Source organism: Rhineura floridana, chromosome 2 (genome assembly GCF_030035675.1).
Source record: "Rhineura floridana isolate rRhiFlo1 chromosome 2, rRhiFlo1.hap2, whole genome shotgun sequence".
Classification (NCBI taxonomy): domain Eukaryota; kingdom Metazoa; phylum Chordata; class Lepidosauria; order Squamata; family Rhineuridae; genus Rhineura; species Rhineura floridana.
Window position 1 is genome coordinate 93,061,985 of NC_084481.1, and position 24,322 is coordinate 93,086,306.

The 24,322-nt window shown below is 44.3% G+C and overlaps 2 protein-coding genes across 8 annotated transcripts in view; one reads left to right on the plus strand and one right to left on the minus strand.

Moving 5' to 3' along the window:
• GLB1L (galactosidase beta 1 like) overlaps positions 1–12,989 on the minus strand; it is a 17,229-nt gene extending 4,240 nt beyond the window's left edge. Inside the window, exons 1-11 of one of the 4 annotated variants that reach the window (XM_061609379.1) lie at positions 12,783–12,989; positions 8,955–9,103; positions 8,067–8,239; positions 7,153–7,303; positions 6,614–6,674; positions 6,057–6,151; positions 2,319–2,514; positions 2,169–2,227; positions 1,441–1,562; positions 1,019–1,059; positions 746–864 (exon numbers count right to left, since the gene is read on the minus strand). In XM_061609379.1, the coding sequence (XP_061465363.1) occupies positions 746–864; positions 1,019–1,059; positions 1,441–1,562; positions 2,169–2,227; positions 2,319–2,514; positions 6,057–6,151; positions 6,614–6,674; positions 7,153–7,303; positions 8,067–8,239; positions 8,955–9,011 (1,074 nt within the window). In that variant the 5' untranslated portion in view covers positions 9,012–9,103; positions 12,783–12,989. Of the gene's footprint in view, positions 1–745; positions 865–1,018; positions 1,060–1,440; positions 1,563–2,168; positions 2,228–2,318; positions 2,515–6,056; positions 6,152–6,613; positions 6,675–7,152; positions 7,304–8,066; positions 8,240–8,954; positions 9,104–11,832; positions 12,758–12,782 lie in introns of those variants that run through there. The other 3 variants (XM_061609376.1, XM_061609377.1, XM_061609378.1) reach the window with 3 other exon arrangements.
• The window catches only part of STK16 (serine/threonine kinase 16), a 17,076-nt gene continuing 5,534 nt past the window's right edge, over positions 12,781–24,322 (plus strand). Inside the window, exons 1-3 of one of the 4 annotated variants that reach the window (XM_061609383.1) lie at positions 12,781–12,949; positions 21,726–21,838; positions 23,130–23,349. In XM_061609383.1, the coding sequence (XP_061465367.1) occupies positions 21,753–21,838; positions 23,130–23,349 (306 nt within the window). In that variant the 5' untranslated portion in view covers positions 12,781–12,949; positions 21,726–21,752. Of the gene's footprint in view, positions 12,950–13,020; positions 13,204–21,725; positions 21,839–22,301; positions 22,380–23,129; positions 23,350–24,322 lie in introns of those variants that run through there. The other 3 variants (XM_061609382.1, XM_061609384.1, XM_061609385.1) reach the window with 3 other exon arrangements.

The following is a 24,322-nucleotide window of genomic DNA, read 5'->3' on the forward strand; positions in this document are numbered from 1 at the left end:
AACCCCATCTCGCTTACCATACAGAATGAATGAGCAAACAGACAGAAGTGCTGCTGCTGCTACTACTTCCTCCCAGCAGTTGGTTGTCCTTCCTTCATACCACTGCTCCCTCTCCCTCCAAGCTCAGGAAGCGATGAAGTAGTGTGCACATTCAATTTTAAAGAGAGGAGGTAGCACGTGAGCTATAGATTGGGGTAATCAACTGGATACTGGTTTTGGGATCTCATCCAGCCCAAACTGCCACTCCTGAATGCTGCCCCAAATCTGCCACCTGAAGCAGCTCGCTTCACTCTGCTTCATGGTGCGGCCATGTTTCATCACATAAATGTTCTGAAGTAGCAATACCAAGCCCAAGATCCAGTTCTTTCCTCAAATGTCATGAACTGAGCTAAGCTCTAGGTAAGGGGTGGCTATGCTGCGGCCCTCCAAATGCTGTTTGGACTACAGCTCCCATCGTCTCTGACCATTGGCCATGTTGGCTGGGGCTGAAGGGAGTTGAAGTTCAACTACAGCCGGAGAGCCACAGATTAGCCACTCCTGCTATAGCTCATAGTTACTGCTCAGGGGTAGTAAGTGACTGAACTGAACACACTGTATATCTGAACTCTAAAATATATCCTGTGTGTGCACTACATACACTTCAGTGTTGCTAAAAGCTGAGTGATAAATTAAGTAACCCTTTCTCTCCTAGTCACCATGAAATGTTACACTGCATCCCGCCCTCTGTTAAGTGCTGGACTATCACCTTGCCAATGACTGTACGGATGGCATACAGCTTGTCAGTAGGGTCTCCAGCCTCTGAGAGTGGTGCATCATAGTCATAGCTAGTAGTGATGGGTTTGAAACGGTCCTTGTAATCAGCACCTGGGCAGAGAAGGCTGTGAGAACAAGGCAGGCTTCTAGACATCTTAAGTGCTCCCTCCCCACCCCCACAACACAGGTGTCTACATTCTCTGGCCAGAAATTAGGTCTCCCTAATGTTTGCTGAGGCAGCAACCCCAAGGAGCCAGAAACTCACCACTCCAGTAACCAAAGTTGGTGCCACCTTGGAACATATACCTGGAAGAAAGCCAAGTATCAAAGTAAGATTTTCCCTCCTATTTAAATAAATAGGCAGTGACAGGCAGAGGAACAGGAAGCAAACAGATGTGAACTAGTATGTAGCAGAGGGGGATATTTTTGGAGTGAGAGTGTGTTAAGTCTCTGGCCCAGGGTAGTGTGTGAGATCATGCACCTTAGTCTTCATTCTGCAGTGAATTTCTGTCAGCTATGGAACAGCCACAGATAATGTGAGAAAGTGATACACACACACCTCTAAGAGCAAAATGAGAGATTCACAGTGAACAAGATGAAGCAAAGAGACATGGGTTTGCATCTCGGAGCTTCTTTGCACCATCTCTTGCGCCCCACTGCCCACTCTCCCCATGGCCTCACGGTTACATGTTGACGTTGGCTCCCAATTCTAGCATCTTCTGTAGGCCCTGAGCCACATCTTTAGTCCTTTTTGTAGAGTGTGGCTCACCCCAGTAATCCAGCCAGCCTGTGTAGTACTCAGAATTCACCTAGGAGGAAGGCAGAATTAAAATATTTATGGAGCAGGAGCAGTTAGGTCAGTTTTCATCACTTCTGGTGAAGCACTGGGTTAGGAGATACCAATTTTGGTCCCTTCCCTGTGTTGGCATCTCATTGTACCAGATGGAGGTCTCACACCTGTAATGCCCAGGCCAGGCTACATGGAGTGATAGCTGCTTTCATTGCAACACTGGGCAATATGCAACTCCCAACCAATTCTTGAGTGATAAGGCCCAGAGAAATAGAATTGCTTTAGAGATGACCCTTGGGGTCTGTAGCTCGGGAGGCGTCATCTCTCATTCAAAGAAGAAAGACAAGCTCATAGCCTGTCAGACTCTTGAAAGCTCTGTGGCTCAAAACCAGCTAAATAACCACTGAGGCAAATGAAGCACACTGATGATTCTATGGGTGCCCCAGTAGTTGCTACAGAAGGGTCATGGCAGTCAAACAGAGAACATGAGAGGTGGAAATAACCCAGAAGTTCATTCAGATGAGATGTGGACTGATTATTCTGTCCCCAGAATTCCTGTGCCTAGAAATGGGTGCATCATTTAAGACATAGAATGCCATCCTTTCACATGGCAAGGCCCTCTCACCAGTGGTCCCTTCGACTCATACAGTCGCTGCTGCTGAAATGCTTCTGTCACGTTTTCCTCTGTTTAAAAAGCAAAGAAAGGAACAGAAGTCAAAACAAAATTGCTTTCTAGCTCCTGCCAATCCCATCAGAGCTCACCCAGTTTCACTACCTGGTCCAAAGTCCACAGTGGCGTATAGGCCCTGTAATGTCCCACAACGGAGCTCAGATTCTGAGGTGCCATCAGTGGTGAAGAGCAGAACTTCTTTACCCAGATAGGCACGAAAGACACTCAGTAGGTGGCGCAGATAGTTATAGTCACAGGCATAGTAGCTCCCATATTCATTTTCTACCTGCCTGGGGAACAGCTGCCATTAAAGAATGATGACTCAGAGCCCATACTGTGGCTAAATAACAAGGTTTTGGATAAGTCTTTGTATAGAACCTCCCCTGTCAAACACTAGATTTGCACTGGTGATGCCCACCTCTTTTTGCAGGAGAGGTTGGTCACCCTCCTGCAGGTGCAGCTTCGCTCTTTGTGAAGAAAGCAAACATACAGTGTCTGAGAGCCCCAAGCCCTTTGTGTATCTGAAGGGTTTTTGTTTTTTTTATTAACAATGTACCTTCTACTGGATGATGAAGCCGGCACAAAGCAATGGTTTAAGGCAGGGGTGGGCAGACTTCTGTCTTGTGGGATCTACTTTGTTTTCTACTGCAACCTTAAGATCCATAAACCAGAGGCTGGTGTAAAAGCCAACACTTAGAATTAAAGATTTCTGAGCCCAGGATTTATTTTGAGTATCACAACTGAACAGCATTCTCAGTCCTTTCACACACAAACCAACACCTGCTTACCCCAAGCTGCTATTGTTGCTATTACTATTGAACAACTGGGGGTAAAAAAAAATCTTTCTTGAACCATTACAAATCACTTAAGAGATCTATAATAATAATATAATAATAAATTTTATTTATTGGTCGCCTATCTGTCCAGGTTAGTGGACACTCTAGGCGACTTACAATAATAGAGAGCAGTACATAATACAAAATAAAATACAAGCAAACACAATCATAATCAATTTAAAACCAATTTCTATTTAAAACCTTATAAAATTAATCCTCCCCAATCCCATAGGCCCGCCTGAATAGCCAGGTTTTTAAGGCTTGGCGAAAACCCATCAGGGAGGGAGCATGTCGGAGATCAAAAGGAAGGGAATTCCAGAGGGTGGGGGCCACAATTGAAAATGCCCTCTCTCTGGTCCGCACCAGCCTAGCTGTTTTATCCGGTGGGACCGAGAGAAGGTCTTGTGAGGCTGATCTTGTCAGGCGGCATAATTGGTGATTCTGTAGGCGCTCCTTCAGACAGACTGGGCCGAAACCGTATAGGGTTTTAAAGGTCAGCACCAATACCTTGAATTGGGCCCGGTAAACAACTGGTAACCAGTGAAGATCTATTAACACTGGCGTGATATGGTCACGGCGATGGCTGTGCTTAATCAAGCGTGCCGCCGCATTCTGTACCAGCTGTAACTTCCGGACCGTGTTCAAGGGTAACCCCACGTAGAGCGCATTACAGTAGTCTAAGCGAGAGGAGACCAGGGCATGTATCACCCGTGGGAGCAGATGAACAGGAAGGTAGGGTCGCAGCCTCCGTATCAGATGTAACTGATACCAAGCTGCCCGACTCACCGCCGAGACCTGAGCCTCCATGGACAGCCTGGAGTCAAGAATGACCCCGAGGCTGCGGACCTGGTCCTTCAGGGGTAATCTCACCCCATTAAGCATCAGGTCCGTAATACCCAGCCTTCCTCTGTCTCCCACAAGCAACACCTCGGTCTTGTCGGGATTCAGCTTCAGCCTGTTCTCTCCCATCCATCCACTTACGGATTCCAGGCACTTGGACATGGTATCCACAGCTAACTCTGGTGAGGACTTAAATGAGAGATAGAGCTGAGTGTCATCCACATACTGGTGACACTTCAGCCCAAAACTCCTGATGATGGCCCCCAGCAGTTTCACATAGATGTTAAACAGCATGGGAGAGAGGATAGAGCCCTGTGGCACCCCACAATTAAGAGGCCAAGGGTCTGATACCTCATCTCCCAAAGCTACCCGTTGGTGCCTATCTGAGAGATAGGAATGGAACCACTGTAAAACAGTGCCCCCATTCCTAATCCCCCTAGGCGATCCAACAGGATACCGTGGTCAACGGTATCGAAAGCTGCTGAGAGATCTAGGAGGACGAGGAAGGTATATTCTCCCCTATCCAACGCCCTCCTCATATCATCCACCAGAGCGACCAAGGCTGTTTCAGTTCCATGTCCAGTCCTGAAACCCGATTGGAATGGATCTAAATAATCCGTTTCCTCCAAGTGTGTCTGTAACTGTCTGGCCACCACTCGCTCAATTACCTTGCCTAAGAATGGTAAATTAGAAACTGGGCGGAAGTTATTCAGCTCTTGGGGATCCAAGGAGGGTTTTTTTAAGATGGGCTTTATCACCGCCTCCTTGAGGGCTGATGGCATTGCACCCTCTTTCAACGATGCATTTACCACTGCCTTGATCCCTTCGCTCAGTCTCTCTTTGCAACTCGTGACGAGCCACGAAGGGCAAGGATCAAACAGACAGGTGGTTGGCTTCACAGTACTGAGCACCTTGTCCACTTCCTCAGAGGGAAGAGGCTGAAACCGATCCCACCGGACCGGAATGCAACTGGCCGACCCTGGCCTACTACCTGTATCCACGGCGAACGGAATCATGCTCTTCAGGCGCTCAATTTTACCAGCAAAGTGTTTAGCAAAAATGTCACAGGAGATTTTAGATTGCTCCATGGGTTCCTGAGCAACTGGACCGACCAGACTCCGGACCACCTGTAACAATCTCCTGGGACAACACTCTGCTGAATTCCCTCTTTGTTGCCTTTGTTGCCACCTGATAGGCAGCTATTGCCACTCTAACCAGTGTCCGATCGTCTTCAGTGCGAGATTTCCGCCACCGGCGCTCAAGTCGTCTCACCTCCTGTCTCAGACCCCGCAACTGTGGTGTATACCAGGGTGCTGTCTGAGTTCTATTCAGGGGGAGAGGACGTTTCAGAGCCACCCTATCCAAAGCCCCAGTGATCTCCCTGTTCTACTCCATCACCAGGGCTTCAGCCGGGCGTCCTTCAGTCAGCTCCAAATCACCCAGCGCATTCAGGAATCCCTGCGGTTCCATCAGGCGTCTGGGGCGGACCATCCTAATAGGTCATTGTCCCCTGCGGAGGGTGTGCGGCATCGAGAGATCTATATTCACCAGATAGTGATCTGACCATGACACAGGACACAGTCTACCAAGAGATCCTGATCTACCTTCTGCCTGCCTGTGTGGAATCCTACCTGGCACCCCCTCAGGTTCTGTGCACAGCCTATCAATGCTCTTGTACTTTCTGCTATTTGCCAAAGTGTTTCTTATAGAATGTTACCAAAACCAAAGTTAGAAGGTATAAAGTGGCTGCCCACTGCCATTTCCATCTTCCACTGCACTGCCACAACCCAGGATTTTCTGTAAGAGGGTCAGACCAACCAACACAGCATTTCACTTAAAGACTAGTCAGTACCCAGGTGGTGGCACCCAAATGCCATCTTTGTTGGACTTTTTCTTCCATGAAAGGGCCTTGTGATGGTGACACAGTGCTAGCTACATTGAAAAAGGCAGAGGCCAGCCACTTGGCTGTGTTTCTATCTTTATTCACTGGATACTGCACACACACGTAGATCAGCTCAACCACCACACCTTGTGTTCCAATAGTTAGAATCTACTAAGAGCTCTGTCTGGTATATGCCTCACGTTAGGGAGCTTGTGAAGGCACAACCAGGTGTCCAAGGAAAATATGAGCCTACGGTGAACTGGCCTTGTGCAGCACGGCACGCACCTGGACACTGATGATGTTGCCTCCATTGTGGTACAGATGGGGCTTGATCTTGGGCAGCAGAACATCCAACCATTTGTCCACAGCTTTCAGGAAATCTAAGAGTAGAAAGCAGCTTGCTCAGTCAAGGGCTGGGGTTCCCTCGCCCAATTTCCAACACCATGCTAAGACAAAAATTGGGGATTATAGTACTGTGTACAGAGAAGAGGTCTGGAAGTGCCATTTTGCAATTATATTACACTCACAGGGGCTGCTTTAATTCTGTAAAAGAGACATGAAAGCTGGAAAGCCCAGCTAATTGGCCCTCTGGCAGCTTGGTGGACAATCCAGAACCACTACAAAGACAGCAACCATTCAGGACAGGGATGCAGAACCTGTAGCCCTCCAGATGTTGTTGGGTTATAATTCTGAATCTTTGCTGAACAATGATGGCTGGGGCTGATGGGAGATGGAATCCCATACATCTGGAGAGCCACAAGTTCCCCATCCCTGATCTACAAAGTTGAAAATGAGATCCAGAGGGCCTCTCCCCCTCCCCAGATTAAGATGTTCTATCATACCTGGGTCAGTTGTGCGCAGGATAATATCTGGCTTTGCCAACAGCCAGGATGGAAGGCCACCCTAGGAAAGATGGTTAAGAAAGAGGTAAACTAGCCTTGCAAATAATGTCAGATCATTTAGTTGCTCCTCCCCTGCTCCAAATCAGTAAGAAATGGTGGAATGATCAGAAGGCTCTGATAGAATGGTCAAGATGGAAAAAGTAGGTTTGAGATTTGTTATTTTAAAAAAAGTAGCTGCTGAAGCCATGAGAGCAAGAAAAGGACAAAGGGACAAAAACGAGGAAAGATAAGAAAGAGGAAAAGTAGAAGATTAAGAACTGTGAAAGGTAAGGAAGGGAAAGAAAAAAAGAGGAAGCTGGCCAGTGAGACAAGTGGAGAACCAGGAAAGAAGCCTCAGAGGGAGGGGTTAAAAAGAATAAAATGATTAGTGGCTTACTCAGGAGAGGATAGTAACCCTGTGTGTGAAAAAGATGAGTAGTATAGCATTCAGATACCCCAGGTGAGTCAAAACCCATCTAAATCTTTTGCCCAGCCCTCACCATCTCCCACTCAGCACAGATGTAGGGTCCAGGTCGTAAGATCACCAACAGGCCTAACTGGGCCACCAAGTCTAGGAATCCTTCCAAGTCTCTGTCACCAGTAAAGTTGTAGATACCAGGCAGTGGCTCATGGTAATTCCAGGGCACGTAGCTGAAGGGTGAAAGTAAACATTTCAGTCTGAAATAGAAGGCTGAGACAGGGATGATACTTCACAGGGGATTCTTGAGAATAAACAGGGCAGGATTCTGTTACACTTATGGTCTAGGATGGCCAGATCCAAAAGAGGACATGGTGTTTGCACCTTTAGTAGTTGTGTAGAAGAGGGAATTTCAGTAGGTATAGTTTACATGATTAGTTACCCTGCTGAAATGTCCTCTTCTACATAATTATTAGAGGTACAGGAGCCAAGTCCCCTTTTATTTCTGGCCACCCTATTGTGGCCACAAACCTGTTTAGGATCTAAATACTACCCATATTCCTTCTTTGCAGTTCATCTACATGCTTAGAGACCTGGTTCTCAGTCCAGCATGTCAAAACATCCTAATATAACTAGGAGCAGGGGACATGAACAGCTTTCAGGCTGGGATCAAGACCAGAGGTGATTCTCCCAATCCTAAAAGAAAGTGGTGCAGGAACAAATTTTTGTTTGTTTGTTTTCTTGGTTGCACATTTTGACCACAAGGTGCTCTAGGTCCTGGTGGGACCATATGAGAGAGGAAAAGACCACCAATACTTGGGACAGCTCCACTCTCCGTCAGCATGAGTTCCTCTGCTCTAAATGTTGTCCAGAACATGCAGTGAGGACCCTACACTGAGAAGGCTGGAACACCTATGGGCAGACATGAGCCTTTATCCGTCATTGTGGCAAAGAATAATTCCCCAAAGAACCACACTTCCCCTTCTGTTCACTTACATTTGCACAGCATTGAGGCCACTCATGTACATCTTGTGAAGCCGATCCTTCCAATAGACAGGTGGGACACGAAAGTAATGGATGCTGCCTGAGATATAGCGAAATTTAACACCATCCTTGAGGAAGCAGTTATTCGCATAATCAATGCTGAAGTAGCGGGCTGCTGAGGTGGCCTGAATCCAGGATAGGAGTGGGGAAAAACAACATCATTTTTTTATATATATAGAACTGCAACACTGCCCCATCCTTTGCTGGGAGGATCAGACAGGGAATGCCATCCTCTGCCATAGCAAAAGTTAGTTATGAATCTAGTCATCTCCCTAGCTGTGGAACCTGGGTAGCAAGGTCAGCACTGACTGTTTTTGTGGGTACATCTGCAATGCAACTGCTTTGTACAGAGGTCTCCTGTATTTGTGAGATATCCAACAGCACATATGCCTAACAGTGTCCCAGTATGCAAGTATACACAACACATATTCACCAGGAGCAGTCAAGTATATGTCACGTAACACATCTCAAATTTCCTGCACATGCTTGTGCTCATTTAATCCCACTACAACTTCTTGCAAGTTCAAATCTAATGTCTCAGTCAGGATTTGCACCTGAAGGTCAAGTCTGACTCCCCCCACCCAAGCACCCCCTGCCCAGATATTCTTGAATAAGTGGTCCATGTAGGGCCCATTTGCTAAATCATATTCTGGTGCCACCTAAATCTCTGCCTCCAGTGCTATGCTTTATTCCCTGCCAGCATTCACATTCACATATATACACAATTTTGTCCCTCTGTCTTGTCTTGCTCCTTAAATTGCATGCACACCTTGAGATATAGCCATCTCAGCTGTTTCTGCCAAAGAAACACCCTCCCGCAGTCTTCTTTCTGTTCCTTACCTGGAGTTGCAGGCCCTGCAACAACACCACAAAAACACACAGCCACAACAACCCCATCTCTTTGGCTAGAACTTCAGCTCGGAGGGAGTCATCACATGACAAGCTAGTGGGCAGGCCCTCTTGCTTCCTCCAAAGATTAGGGATGGTCCCTGTGAGGCGGGAAGTAAGCACAAACAGGAGTTATTTGAACAGAGAGATGGAGAGGAGGAGGCAATGTCCGAGCAAATATATCCAGAATCAGTGACTATAAATCAGAGGAGGAAATCACGAGGAACAAGGCTCTCTCAAAATCCAGAGGAGAGAATTATGAAGCAGCACAGAGGAACTGGAACAGAGAGTTGGTTTCCTGTACTCAAATTTATAGAAACATGAGAAACACAAGACTTCTCCAAACCATCAGAAATAACAGACGATAACCTTGTGATGTTCAAAGTTATCTAGTGGATAGGAGCAGAAAGAGAGACAGTAGAGTTAGCACTGCACTACACAGCTGACTATCACTGGATCAAAATCAGCAACGTTGTTGCTTTGGTAATGGCACAAACAATTCAGGAGAGTCACCCTACTGAGTAAAACAGGTTTCTACTCCCTACATGTGTTTGAAATCCAATTCTTCCAGAATCTTTCATTCTCCCTTACAGATATAGGCAACACTGGGGCATTTTTCATAATATCTAAATGAGCTAAACCAAATTAACCAAGGTCCTGGAACAGAGCCTGGGACGTCCATCTAGTATGCAAGAGAAAAATGTTCAGTGAGAATACCTAGTCTGACCTCCCTTAGATACCCTAGATTAGAGCATTCCCCTAAATGAATACTGGGGGCTATTACATTATATATAACAAAATAATCTCTTTGATCTGAAAGTAATGGAAAATTCACCCTCTTCCCTCCCACCAGCAGCTTGTTCCAAAGATGAATCTGCACACAGTCTACTAAATCCTAGGATCTAATATGGATGTGTCCAATTTTAACTTCCAGCTGTTCAATTAAATTGCATGTTGACATTTAATCTGCCGTTATTAACCAGTGCTTGCTTTTCTTTCTGAGAGAAGCTACAGGACTGTGTCCCTTTAGTCCTTTTTTACTCTCTGGTTTGTTTGTTGTAACCATTACTTCTTCAGTACCTTCCATAATCTGCTCTCATATTTGATACTAAAAGAGAGTACAATTTCCCACAACTATGATAACTCATACAGTCCTCTCTTGATCTCTGCACCACTAGCATGCAAAAGCAGAATTGATCACCTCCTCCAGACTAAAGGGATGAGAAAATGATTTTCTGTGGACCACCTCAGCTATACAGTATCTTATAATACCAAGTCAGACCATTATTTATTACATTTACTTCCCACCTTTTCTCCAAGAAGCTCAAGGTGGCATACAAACATGGTTCTCCCTCTCCTGATTTTATCCTCACAACAACCCTGTGAGGTAAGTTAGGCTGAGAGACAGTGACAGGCCCAAGGTCACCCAGTGAGGAGGAATTTTGAACCCTGGTCTCCCAGATCCCAGTTTGACATTCTAACCACTATACTACGTTGGCTCTCTTTAGTCCACCCAGCCCAGAAGCTGTCTACTCTAAGTTGCAGCATCTCTCCAAAGCTATAGCCACAAGTCTTTTTCAGTCCAGCTTCTTGAAATCTATTTAACTGGAGTTATGAGGAACTAAACCTAGGAGATTCTGTGTAGGCAAAGCTGGCTCTGTAATTGAGTTGCCTGTGAAAAAAGCCTAAGTGAAACTCATGCAACAGATGATAAAATGACAGAGGGCAAGATGACTGAAAAGGACTCTGTCTGCATCCTGCCCAACACAGAACTATTTATCCACCAATCCCTCACACATCCAGACTACAATTTGCCATGAAAAAGGGAGCAAGCTGCTTGCAGAGCAAATAACTTAACAAACAAAACTCACACAAATGGGCTCAGCCACACTCTGCAAGGGAAGCTCAAATCTCCAAACTGACAAGGGATAGGGGTCTTTCCCAGTCCCAGATACAGGCAAAATCTTACTGACTAAACTGGATGCTTTCTCTTCTGTCCAACACTCCATCCCTTCCTGTCCCTTCGTGTGGCATTTCAGAGGAAGTGAATTTTAAAATATATATCCAAGTTCACTTGTGGTAGAGAAACAAATCACAACAGCTTTTGTGGCATGAGTTGGCCTGGGAACCCAGAACACTGAAAACTTTTTTTAAAAATCCAAAATCAAATGCAGCACAGGAACCAGAATACAAATCGCAACAGCCTCAGTGGCATGAATTGACCCTGGACGCCAAAATACAGAACACTCCACAATTTTTTCCAGGAGGAATAACTTAAAAGGTGGGGAGAATTCTCAAAAGAATTAGTATCTAGAGCCCCCCTCTCTAATAATAGGATGAACAGTTGGGAGCTTATAAATTATCCCGTCTGCCATTTTCATGTAAGGCAGGAGGCACTGCGGTTAAGGAATGCCATCAATAGATTTTGGTTCCTTATGACTTGACTCTAATTTTGGGTTTGTGTGAAGTGTATGGTTTAAACGCTTTGTTTTAATTGGATCTTGCATGGCACAATGTACAAGAAAACTATTAACAGAGTGATGCATGGATATGGATGCCCACTGAGTGCATTAAAAGCACAGTCCTAAAATTAAATGAAGAAAATATATGACAGTAAGTGTCATCTATGATTTAACATCATTTTGGATATATATTTTAATTAAAAAACACACATATATGAATGTTGCACTACTCTCACTATGAACATCAGTGACACATTTTATCCAATTTATTTTTTGCATATTTCCCCTTCTTTTTCTAGGCCTTTTAAAATGTAATACTTTTTTTTAATATAATGCATAGCCCCAAAGAGTATTTATATGCAACTTACAAGAACTCGCCTGTCATCTGAAGACCCTTTTATGCTCTAGGCCTGTGCAGTCACTTTGTCCACTGCAGCAGGAATCATCTGAATACCCACAAAGTGATGCACATTTATGTCATGCCAGGGCTATATCATCCATGGCATCACCACATTCTGTGCCACCTCATAAAGGGAAAGGATGTTCTAGGAATATGGGCTTCATCAGAGTCACTGACTTGTACAATTTATGAGATTTATCAGGCTCCATAAATGCTACTTTAGTTTGATTCTAACCCACAGAGGGATTACTTGGACAGAATATGGGGTGCCTCTTTTCCATATTCATATTTGAGAATGGAGGAAATGAAAGCTATTTTATTATTTATTTATTAGCAGCAGTAATATTAATTCTCCACCTCATTTCCTATAGTAAGAGGCAATATCTTGTGAGTGACTAGAGTGCTAGACTTAAGATGCGAGAAAACACACATTCAAATTCCTACTCGGCCACAAAGTTAACTGAATGATCTTGGGGTAGCCACCATCAGCCTAACCTAACTCACAGGGCTGTTGTGAGGGGGTTATACTTGCTGCCCTCAGCTCTTTAGGAGAAGGTTAGAATAAAAATGTAATAAAAAATAAATATCTGAGACTACATACCCTTATAATATTTACCCTGTGAGGTATACAAGACTGAAAATGGCTGCCCCACCAAGGACATCAGAGCCTTATGACCGAGTGCCTTATGATTTGGAAATAAGCCCCACTGAACTCAATGCATTTACTTCCGAGTAACTACGCACGGGGCCAGAATCAACTAAAGTCTCCCAAATCCAATCACAACATTCTGTTCCTGAATTCGAGGTCTGTTACTTTCCTCTTCCCTATCAATTGCTTCCCTTTCACACTCCCTGTTTCCTTTCTCTCCCCCTCTGCTTCGGCAGCGGCTCCTCCCTCTCCAACGGTTGCTAGGTTACCTTCTGCGGGCGGTGGTGCAAATGGCGCGGAATAATGACGTAGCCAGGCGGAGTAAGCGACTGCTGTCGCGCTGAAGCTCCCTGGGAAGCCTCCGTGGGCTGAACAGAGACGGGGTGAGTTCTTAGCCCCCTTTTCTCTTCCCCAGCCCCACGCCGCGGCTCCGCAGGTAGGCGGAGCATTAGGGTCTAGTAGCAAGGTTTCTTCCGTTCCTGTCTTCAGCCTGCTAGGGCCAGAAAAAGCTTAGACTGGACTCCATTAGGCAGTGCTTCTGCTCCGTCCCACTTAATTTGATCCAAGGCTCAGCCCCGGGACCTAGTCCGAATGTCCACGCTTAGTCCTGGAACGAAATGACGTGACAATAAAAGCGAATGCACCTCTAGCCGTGTGCAGAGTGTATTCCCTTCATTGTGAAGTTAACCCGTAAGTGTTCGCCCATCTGCTTTAGAAGAAGGATATCTCTCTTTGTTCAAAGTAGCCACCACAGGATGGCTGGGGAGGAGTGTTGATGACGAACTCCTCATCCCAGAGCTTCCACATGTGGTTTTCTCCCGAATAGTGGAGACGCTTTTCTTTGCTGTTACTACCTCTCCTCCACCGTACTCCAGAATACAATAGTTCGTTTAAATGGGGACGATTCAGTTGGAGGTCACTTAAGTAGGAAGCTGGTGTCATGTGTGTGTTTGTAAAGTGAGCTGTAGTTGCCAGCTGTCACTTGGAGACAGAAAAAATAAGGTCCCCTCAGACGCCAGATACAAGCCAATGTTAGAAACCATTTAAATTACAAAGGAGTGTACAATTTTATAGGGAGCCTGCCATGGGTGCTTCCATAAAAGATTTGTTTACTTGCATTTAAAAAACAAACTGTAAACTATAACAAACCTCTGACAGCCAGTCACTGAAACATTGTCAACTTCCCTTTTCTCTATATCAGGGGTGGAGAATCTTTTTGACTCCCTATGGGTCAACTTTTACAGGTGAGTGAGCAACCCACTTGTCATTCTCATGATGCCATTATGACACTACATGATTGACATATGGGTTGTCACACCCACCTGTCAAAACCCCTTGCAGCAAGTTCTAGAGCTCCAGAACCACAGTGCAAGGGGCATTGCGAGCCCTATGCTTTGGAAGGTTCCCCATGCTTCTCCTTTCCATCCCCAATGTCAGAGTGTAAAGGAGTCCTTGAGCAAGATACACTCCTTTCGCCCATCAGCTGATGCACAGTTGTGAGGGTGCTGTGTTCCAGTACATTAAGCTCCCAATTGTTTCTTTGAAGCCACGCCCATCCTTGTCCCACACATCAGATGTAGAGCAGGTGGACATCGCTTCCCCCAAATGGCCTGGTGGGCCAAATAGGGAGGCCTGGCAGACCAAGTTTGGCTCGTGCTGGTGGTTCCCCACCCCACTTAACTGGGATTAAGCCTCATAGAATCATAGAGTTGGAAGGGGCCTACAAGGCTATCGAGTCCAACCCCCTGCTCAATGCAGGAATCCAAATCAAAGCATTCCCGACAGATGGCTGTCCAGCTGCCTCTTGAATGCCTCCAGTGACAGAGAGCCCACTACCTCTCTAGGTAATTGGTTCCATTGTCGTATGGCTCTAACAGTTAGGAAGTTTTTCCTGATGTCCAGTGGAAATCTGGCTTCCTGCAACTTGAGCCCATTATTCCGTGTCCTGCACTCTGGGACGATCAAGAAGAGATCCCGGCCCTCCTCTATGTGACAACCTTTCATGTACTTGAAGAGTGCTATAATACCTCCCCTCAGTCTTCTCTTCTCCAGGCTAAACATGCCCAGTTCTTTCAGTCTCTCCTCATAGGGCTTTGTTTCCAGTCCCCTTATCATCCTTGTTGCTTTCCTCTGAACCCGTTCCAGTTTCTCTGCATCCTTCTTGAAGTGCAGAAACCAGAACTGGACGCAGTATTCAAGATGAGGCCTAACCAGTGCTGAATAGAGGGGAACTAGTACTTCACACGATTTGGAAACTATACTTCTGTTAATGCAGCCTAATATAGCATTTGCCTTTTTTGCAGCCACATCACACTGTTGGCTCATATTAAACTTGTGATTAACGACAATTCCAAGATCCTTCTCACATGTCGTACTGCTGAGCCAAGTATCCCCTATCTTATAACTGTGCATTTGGTTTCTTTTTCCTAAGTGTAGAACTTTGCATTTATCCCTGTTGAATTTCATTCTGTTGTTTTCAGCCCAATGCTCCAGCCTATCAAGGTCCCTTTGAATTTTCTTTCTGTCTTCTAGGGTATTAGCTATGCCCCCCAACTTTGTATCATCTGCAAATTTGATAAGCATGTTCTGTACCTCCTCATCCAAGTTGTTAATAAAAATGTTAAAGAGCACAGGGCCCAGCCCTGTGGTACCCCACTCGTTACTTCCACCCAGTTTGAGAAGGAACCATTGATAAGCACTTTTTGAGTATGATTCTGGAGCCAACTGTGGATCCATCTGATAGTTGTTCCATCCAGCCCACATTTATCTAGCTTGCTAATCAGAATATCATGGGGCACTTTGTCAAAAGCTTTGCTGAAGTCGAGATATATTATGTCCACAGCATTCCCACAGTCTACAAGGGAGGTCACCTGATCAAAAAACGAGATAAGATTAGTTTGGCAGTATTTGTTCTTCATAAATCCATGTTGGCTTCTAGTAATCACTGCATTGCTCTCAAGGTGCTTACAGATTGACTGCTTTATAATCTGCTCCAGAATTTTTGGAGCTATTTATGTTAGGCTGACTGGTCTGTGGTTCCCCGGTTCCTCCTTCTTGCCCTTTTTGAAGATAGGGACAACATTAGCTCTCCTCCAGTCATCCGGCACTTCACCGGTCCTCCATGATTTCACAAAGATAATAGAGAGCGGTTCTGAGAGTTCTTCAGCCAGTTCCTTCAATACTCTAGGATGCAGTTTATTGGGCCCTGCCGATTTGAACTCATTCAAAGTGATTAGGTATGTCTTGACCATTTGTCTATCAATCTCAAGGTCCAATCCTGCCCCTTCTACTTCATGTTTCCCGGGGGATCATAGGCCCTTTTTTGGGAGAAGACTGAGCCAAAGTAGGAATTGAGCACTTCCGCCTTTTCTTTGTCATCTGTTATCATTTTGCCATCCTCATTGAGTAGCTGTGCCACCATTTCTTTTCTTTGTCTTATACTATGGACATACCTGAAGAAAGCTTTTTTGTTGCTTTTAGCATCCCTCACTAGCCTCAGCTCATTCTCAGCTTTAGCTTTCCTGACACCATCCCTGCAATTCCGTGATACCTGCCTGTACTCTTCCTTTGTGGCCTGGCCTTCTTTCCACTTCCTGTATGTGTCCTTTTTTGTTTTCAGGTCATCTCTAAGCTTTTTGTGAAGCCACATTGGCTTCTTCTGCTGTTTCCCCCCTTTTTTTCCTTGTTGGAATTGCTTGCCATTGTGCTTTTAGAATTTCCTTTTTTAGAAACTCCCACCCATCTTGGACTCCTTTTCTCATTAGGGTGGCTTGCCATGGAACTGTACTTACAATTGTTCTGAGTTTATTAAAATCAGCTTTCCTGAAGTCCAGGGTACGCATATGGCTACTCTCAGCTTTCGCTTCTGTTAAAATCAAGAATTCAAGTATGGTGTGGTCACTTTCCCCCATAGTTCCCATAACTGCCACTTCATCCACCAAATCATCTCTATTGGTTAGAATCAAGTCCAGGATAGCTGATTCTCTGGTTGGTTCCTCCACTTTCTGTAGGAGAAAGTTATCTGCAACACAAGTCAGAAAGTTCTTGGAGGGGCCGCGTTTGGCAGAATTTGTCTCCCAACAGATATTGGGATAATTGAAATCCCCCATTACTACTACATCATGCCTCCTCGAAATATTGGCAGTTTGTTTTCAAAAGTTACATTCTCATCTTCTCCTTGATTGGGTGGTCGGTAGTAGACTCCAAGCACCACATTCCTTTTATTACTTGCCCCATTAATTTTAATCCGGATACTCTCAGTGGAGCCACCAAGCTCATCTTCCTGTATTTCTGTGCAGGGATATATATTTTTAACAAATAGCGCAACTCCATCTCCCTTTTTATTCCTTCAGTTCTTCTTGAACAAGTTGTATCCTTCAATTGCTGTATTCCAGTCATGGGAGTCATCCCACCAAGTTTCAGTTATACCTATCAAGTCATAATTGCCCTCCTGTATTAAGAGTTCAAGTTCGTCCTGCTTGTTTCCCATGCTCTGCGCATTAGTATACAGACATCGAAGTCCATGTGATTTATGGCTTGGCTTCCTTACTACACTTTTCTGAGGAACCATAGCCCATGCTCCCAGAATCCAAATCTCTCACATCTGCACCACCTTCGTAGCCATTCATTCACACGGAGTATTTTTCTTTCCCTTTCTACTCCTCTTCTAAGTACTGGAAGGATGGATGAAAAAACTATCTGGGCCCCAAAGTCCTTGAGTTTCCTTCCCAGAGCTTCAAAGTCTGATGTGATTTCTTCATAGCTCCGTTTGGCAGTGTCAGTTGTTCCCACATGGATGAGGAGAAAGAGATACCTGTTGGTGGACTTGATGAGTGATGGCAACCATTCCGTCACATCTCTAATCCATCCTCCTGGTAGACAGCATACCTGGCGAGTCCACGGATCTTCTCAGCATACTTGGGTTTCGATCCCATGCAGTAGGGAGTCTCCCACTACTAGTACTCGTCTCTTCTTGTGGGGCGTGGTTTCATTGTCCCTGCTTGATTGAGCTTCAGCCTCTTGCTCGTTGTCACATGGGGTCTCCTGTAATTCTTCCTCAACAGGCTGTCCTCCAGTCTCCTCCTCAAGTGGTTGAAAGCGGTTCCATAGCTCCACTGGTGAAGGGTGTCTTCTAGCTCTTCTGCTCCTAACTGTCACCCTTTCCCATGGAGTTTCCTCCACTTCATTATTCCTTTCCAAAGCAGTCTCCTCTTCTGCTGCCACATGCTGTTGCTCCTCCACCTCCACATCTCTTTGCTGCTGTTGTTCCAGCATTCTGTCTAAGAACTCTTCATCTTCTGTTATAGTTCTCAGTGTGGCCACCCGCCGTTCCAGGCCTCTCACCTTTTCTTCCAACAGTGCCACGAGCTTGCAGTTGTTGCAGGTGTACGCCATGTTGTTCTCAGGCAAGAAAACAAACATGGCACACACCTTGCAGGTCACAACCACTGGAGAATCCTTCCCGTTCATACTCTCTTCTACCTTTTGTTTCTTTCTAACTACTTGTTTTGGAGTGGCCTGTGCTTTGTCCTGTCCTACTTCAGGGTAAACTTGAGAGTCCCACTAGTATGCAGTGCACTGTACAAGCAGACTTAGTAATTTGTTTGGGGGTTTTTTTATGGACCTCCCCCTTGACCTCCCCTGTCGAACTCCTTTGTCAAACTCCTGTTCGCTCGCTGTGTTCACTCGCTCTCTGAAAGCTGTCTTGGTTATATGTCCTCACCTGTAGATCAACTGAGACAGCTCTCTGCTCTGCTCTGCTCTGCTCTGCTCTGCTCTGCTCTGCTCTGCTCTGCTCTGCTCTGCTCTGCTCTGCTCTGCTCTGTTAGGAGTCAGGAAGCAGAATGTTAGGAGTCAGGAAGCAGAATGTTAGGAGTCATTTAATTCAATAGATGATGATGCCAGTTATGGGCCATCACAGGCATGCTGCAGCATACTTTGCATGGTGGCAGAGAGATCTGACTCATCCTTTTCCTGCTCAAATTAAAAACTGGGGTTTCCTTTCCTCTGGGGGTAGGAAGAAGAGAGACTGCTGCAACCAGACGCAGAATCTTGAATGTCTCAAGTTGTATGCAATCCCCTTTCCACATAAGCATGCCATTTCCTTTTAGAAGATCCAGTGAATTAATTTTTCTCAAGCTTGTCATGTGACTGATCACTGTATTTGGAGTTGGAAATTAACCACACACACTCCTTCTCCAATCCACTCAGGAGATTCACTGGTGACAGGGTGGAGAGTTTGTTCTTTCCTCAGCAGCATGAGTCTTGACTCATTTGCTTGAGGCCTCTAGGGTCATTTGCTCTGTTGATGCCAGTTTTGTGGATGCTGCCTTTTAAATTACATGTGTTGATTGGAGAATGGGAAATTGGTGAGTGAACAATCCTCTTCTTTAGGCAAGAAATTAGTCTAGGTTGTCTTGTGGTTCCTTCCAACTCTGTAAGTTATTTGAATGATCTTTTGTTTCGCTATGAATGTGCCCATATATTATGATCTTCAGCAGAGTGTCTTCTCCCTGTCCCACCTATATATGTAGTGGGAGAGGACCTTGTCAGTGGCTGCGCTCAGACTGTGGACCTCCCTTCTTAAGAAGACCCATCTAGACCTTTCCCTGATGGCCTGTCACTGACAGGCCTTCAAATGACATGTTCGCGTGTAGCTTTCAACTGGCTGCTGGCTTAATTTATTTTATCAGTATTCATAGTAGTTTTTATTGTATTTGTGTATTATAGGTTATATCCAATGAAGTAGTCCCATTCTTGCAAGGACTTCCACTTGCGATGGAATTTCCCCTCCCTTGCCTCTCTTCATGCCCCTACAAATAAGTTCTGATGGTTTCCCAGTCCTCCAGAGAAGATTTGGGGGAGTGTGCAGAGAAAAGAGAGGGAAGGGAAGTTCTGTTGCACAAGCAGAAGTCCTTGCATAAATGGGATGACTTTGTGGAATACAACTTCTTTTTTTTTTTTTCTTCAATAATTTTTTTATTCAGATTTTCATAAAACATACAAGACGAAATCATAAAACATTCAAAGACAAAAAACAAAATCAAAAATAGTTAAACAAAAAGAAAAAAAGAAAAAAAAATAAAAAATAAAGAGTAAAATATTGACTTCCCATTTGTCAAAGATCAAATCAGTTATAAGTCTATAATATATAACAATCCTGTCTCTTAAGTCATATTATAAAATCACTGTCCTCCAGTAGTTATCTTACTTAATCATCAAATCTCATAAACATTACTTTATTCTTTCCACAAAAAGTCAAAGAGAGGTTTCAATTCTTTAAGAAATATATCTATCAATTTTTTTTTTCCAGATAAGCATATCGATTAATCCATCTCATTACTAATTATGATAATCTTATTGTCATAACCATAGTCAAAATAAACATTTCAATTAATCCATCACATCAGAATCTGTTAGGTTCAGTAATTTCAGTAGCCATTGTTCTATTATCCCTATTAGTTCCATTTTCCATCTTCCATCTTCAGTAGTCTTGTTAAGTCCAGTAATTTCAGTATCCAATCTTCCATTATCAGTATTCCATAATAATCTTGCTGTCAAAGCCATAGTCATATAGTAAGAGTCTGATGGGAATTACCTCTATCCCAAATATTTTCTTGCCATCCATTCTGAATAGGTTGCTGAAATACTGCTGTAAAATCATATCTCTGTTCTTTTTTTCAAAATACACTGGGTCATCTCTTGAAAGTTTTTCCATTGTCACATGGCTGCAGTTAATTCCATAGATTTTCTCTATATTGGGCTCCATCACATCATTCCAGTCCAGAAGATTATCCATGCCATTGATAACTTTATCTCTAGAATCTTCATTAATTTCTTCAGAGATAACATTGAGTTCCAAACAATTGATTTTATTTCTAAAGTCCATAGACTCCAAATCTTGTTCCTGTTCCACGTTTGTTCCAATCTCCGGGATCTCCTCTCTCACAGGGACCCCTGTTCCAGTCTCCAGGGTCTCCTCTCTCACAGGGACCCCTGTTCCAGTCTCCAGGGTCTCCTCTCTCACAAGGACCCCTATGTCTTTAATCTCCTGTGTCTCCAAACAATAGATTTTGTTTCTAAAGTCCATAGACTCCAAATCTTTTTCCTGTTCCACGTTTGTTCCAATCTCCGGGGTCTCCTCTCTCACAGGGACCCCTTCCAGGGTCACCTCTCTCACAGGGACCCCTATATCTTTAATCTCCTGCTTCATTTTACTCAATTCAATTTTCAGCTCCTTACAACCCTGTCGCAGGTTTTGTTTCGTTATCTCAATCTCATCCATTATTTTCTGAAACATAGTTATTTCCAGATTCTCAGCCACTTTCTTAATTGCCATTTTAAAAGAAAAATATAGGAAAACCACTTCTTATTTCAGCAACAATTGGGTTAATACTCCAAACTTGGTGACATCACAGTATAAACAGAGCAGACAGCCTTATCTCTCCATGCTTAAGTAAACAAAATGCAGTTCCCAGGATCGAAACAATTAATGGCGGTCGTCAGGAAACAGATTCGTCAAAATAAAATAGACCAAAAAGAGAGTAGTCTCAGACAATATAATATTCTTCAAAATAAAAATCTGGAATAGAAATCCCTCTTCTGTGTATATCTTTAGAATGCAAATCCAGGACAGCTTTTTGCAACAAAAACAGAGATAAGCTATTAATTAGTGAGTAGCAGAGAGAAGTTATGGCTCCCCAGTGAGATGTCAAAAACCGATCAATCTGGCAAATCTCTTTTAAACAGCAACAATTTAAGTCAAGTAAAAGAAAAATATAGAAAGAAGGGTGCTTGCCTGTTAGTGCGTTCTCTCTTAGAAGATAAGATGAACGTTCGCTTTATCAGATAGAGCTTGTTGTTGAAAATCCGTCCCACCTTCGTCGGCTGGACCTCGTCCCATAAATTAATGAGATCTGGTCGTCCCAACAAAAATAGGCTTTGAGGTTAATCTCTTCGTTTCTCCCTACCCGGGAGAAGTTTAATCAGTCAAAAAAAAAAAAAATCTGACTGATATATCTGAATAAGCTTCTTTTGAGGCAGGAGCCCGTCTCAAAAGCAGGCACAGGCTAAGTCACCCTTCCCGGAAGTCGGAATACAACTTCTTTATGTAACACTGTTAGCTATCAAGTATGAAAAGGTGGAGACAAATAATAGTAAATGAATAAATAGTATTCTGTTATAGACAGCCATTGCTTTCATTTCCTCTGTAGGACCTGAAGGATGTTGGAGCAACGATCATGGGCCACGCCCTATGTATCTGCTCAAGGGGGACCATTACCATCGATAACAAGCGTTACCTTTTAATCCATAGGCTTGGTGAGGGGTGAGTATATGAGAACTAGGGACTGAGTTTTTGCATATTGCCTTCACAATGAGTACAACCATTGTTTGTAAGGAATGTAGCTGGAAGGCACATCATCTAGGGGTCATCTAGTCCAGGAATGTGGAGGTTATGGCCCCCCAGATGTTGCTGGACTTCATCTCCCATCATGCGTGACCATTGGCCATGCTGTGTGGGGCTAATGAGAGCTGGAATCCAACAACATCTGGAGGACCCACACATCTAGCCAACCCACTGCAGGGGCAATAATCCTTCTATGTAAATCATCCCTCAATATTGTCATTCAAACTTCCCTTAAGGGTTGCTGTTTTGTTTATATGGTTCTTGGGTGTAAGCTCCTTTGAAGTTATTTCTGAGTAAATATGCATAGGATTAAGCAGATCTTTCTCTAGAAGGCTGCAACTGTCCTAGACAACTCATTCCATTGCTTTGTTATTCATTACAGCTGGAAAGTATTCTGAATGTGTAACCAAAGTCTGCTCTACTGCAACTTGAACCTGATTGTCTTCCCTCACTAGCCCTGGTAAACAGACATCCTCCCTCCTCTTTATGTCCCCTTTTAACTATCTAAAACATGCTGAACTACTAGGCTGTCAGACCATCTCAGTGTTTTGTATCTGATTATGGCAAAAAGAAGCTGCAGGAAGCTTCAGGATCTGTGGTGGTCTGTCCCCCAACCTTCACTTCCAGTGAGTTAGGTACACTTTCAGTGTGTGGTTGAATCCCCTCCTTATTGATAAATCTATTCTGCTATGCCTCTTGCATTGTTTGTCAGCTGTGATAATAGAGAGGAGGCTCCAGCCACTGCTGGAAAGTCGTGCCTTATCCCCAGCTGATGGTTGGAGGAAGGAAAGATGTATAATGTTCTCTTTTTTAAGCTCTCCTCTTCTGAGTTTCCTTCATACCTCATCTTGCTCTCTCTCCCTTCCCATTGTCCTCCTTCATTTGTGCTGCCATCACCCTGAACTTGTGTGCACAGGAAAGGCTAAGGTGATACCAAAGAGATGACAGACTCAAGCAGAAAAGTTGATGACACTACTTAGTGGGTGGGAGCTGAGGGCTGAGGTGAGTGGGAGCTGGGGGCCTAGTGTGAAGGCAGCAGGAGAGGAGAAAAATAACCTAGGAGGAGTTATGAGCTTTTAAAGTTGAGAAAGTCATGGTAGGGAGCAGGGAAGAAAGCTGCCTGGATTCTGACATGTTTCCATAAGAATCCTTCCTTCTTTTCCCTGCCAAGCTGCCTGCTCTGTTCTTGACATACCTCCTCCCCACACAGCGGCTTTAGCTACGTGGACCTAGTAGAGGGGCTGCACGACGGGCGCTTCTATGCACTGAAACGCATCATGTGTCATGACAAGGATGATCGCCAGGAGGCTATGCATGAGGTAGAGATGCACCTGCTCTTTGAGCATCCCAACATCCTGCCCCTGTGTGCACATGCCATGGTGGAGAGGGGATCCAAACATGAGGCCTGGCTCCTGTTGCCCTTCCTCAAGGTGAGTGTCTGACAGGCTGGTGGCATCTTGCCTGGAGCCTGAATGTAGTGTACCATACAGATGGATACAGCAGCACATGCTGGGAAATGTAGTGTTTATGGATACATCGTGCATGGCTGGGAGGTGAAGGATACTGAGACGAAGGCTGGGTTCTCCCAACAACCTCCTGGTTCCTATTGAGGATGAACACGTGAGGCCATTTCCAAGATGGAACCACCTGATATAACCTTTCTTCTGCAGCAGCTATGGGTTAGTTCCATAGCATTTATTTATTTATCTGTTTATTTGTAATTTTTATTAAAATTGTTTGGCTTGCCTTTTGGACCCAGAGGGGCTGCTCCAAGATATCCTGACAACTGCAAGTTAAAAACAAAACAAAAATAATAATAAATCCCCCTTTTATTTGTTCTTTCATTAGAGCCCTTAGCTAAGTAATTTGCAGAAATGCTGCTATACCAGAGGTTGTAATTAATCAACAGGAGCACAAAGCAAGCTTGAATGTCATCTGATCTCTGTTGGCACTACCAGTGTTGGTATGAGACACTGAAGATTATGGCAGTGTGGCTGGCCTACAAGTTAATTATAAGTCAGGAATAATATGCTTTAACATTGCTCCAGGAAGAGAGAGCCAACTACATGGTATATATGGTATTACTCTATACCACAAGCAGTGTCACTACTTGAGAGTTATAATTCCAAAAAACCTAAAGATATGATTTCAATAAAATCGTTTTCACACAATTAAACAATGTAAAAAATATTTTAGTAATTGGAAATTACTCAATTTATCAGTACTGGGTACATTAAATGCATTTTAAATGGTTCTCCTCCCAAAGATTAACTTTAATTTTCAAGTCCTACGTATTGAGATCCCTATGAAAATGATCTCTACATGGCAACGCATGTTCATGAAATATATCCACCTAAGTACCAAGCCTTGATTGAGTAAAGGGATACTTTATAAGCATACTAA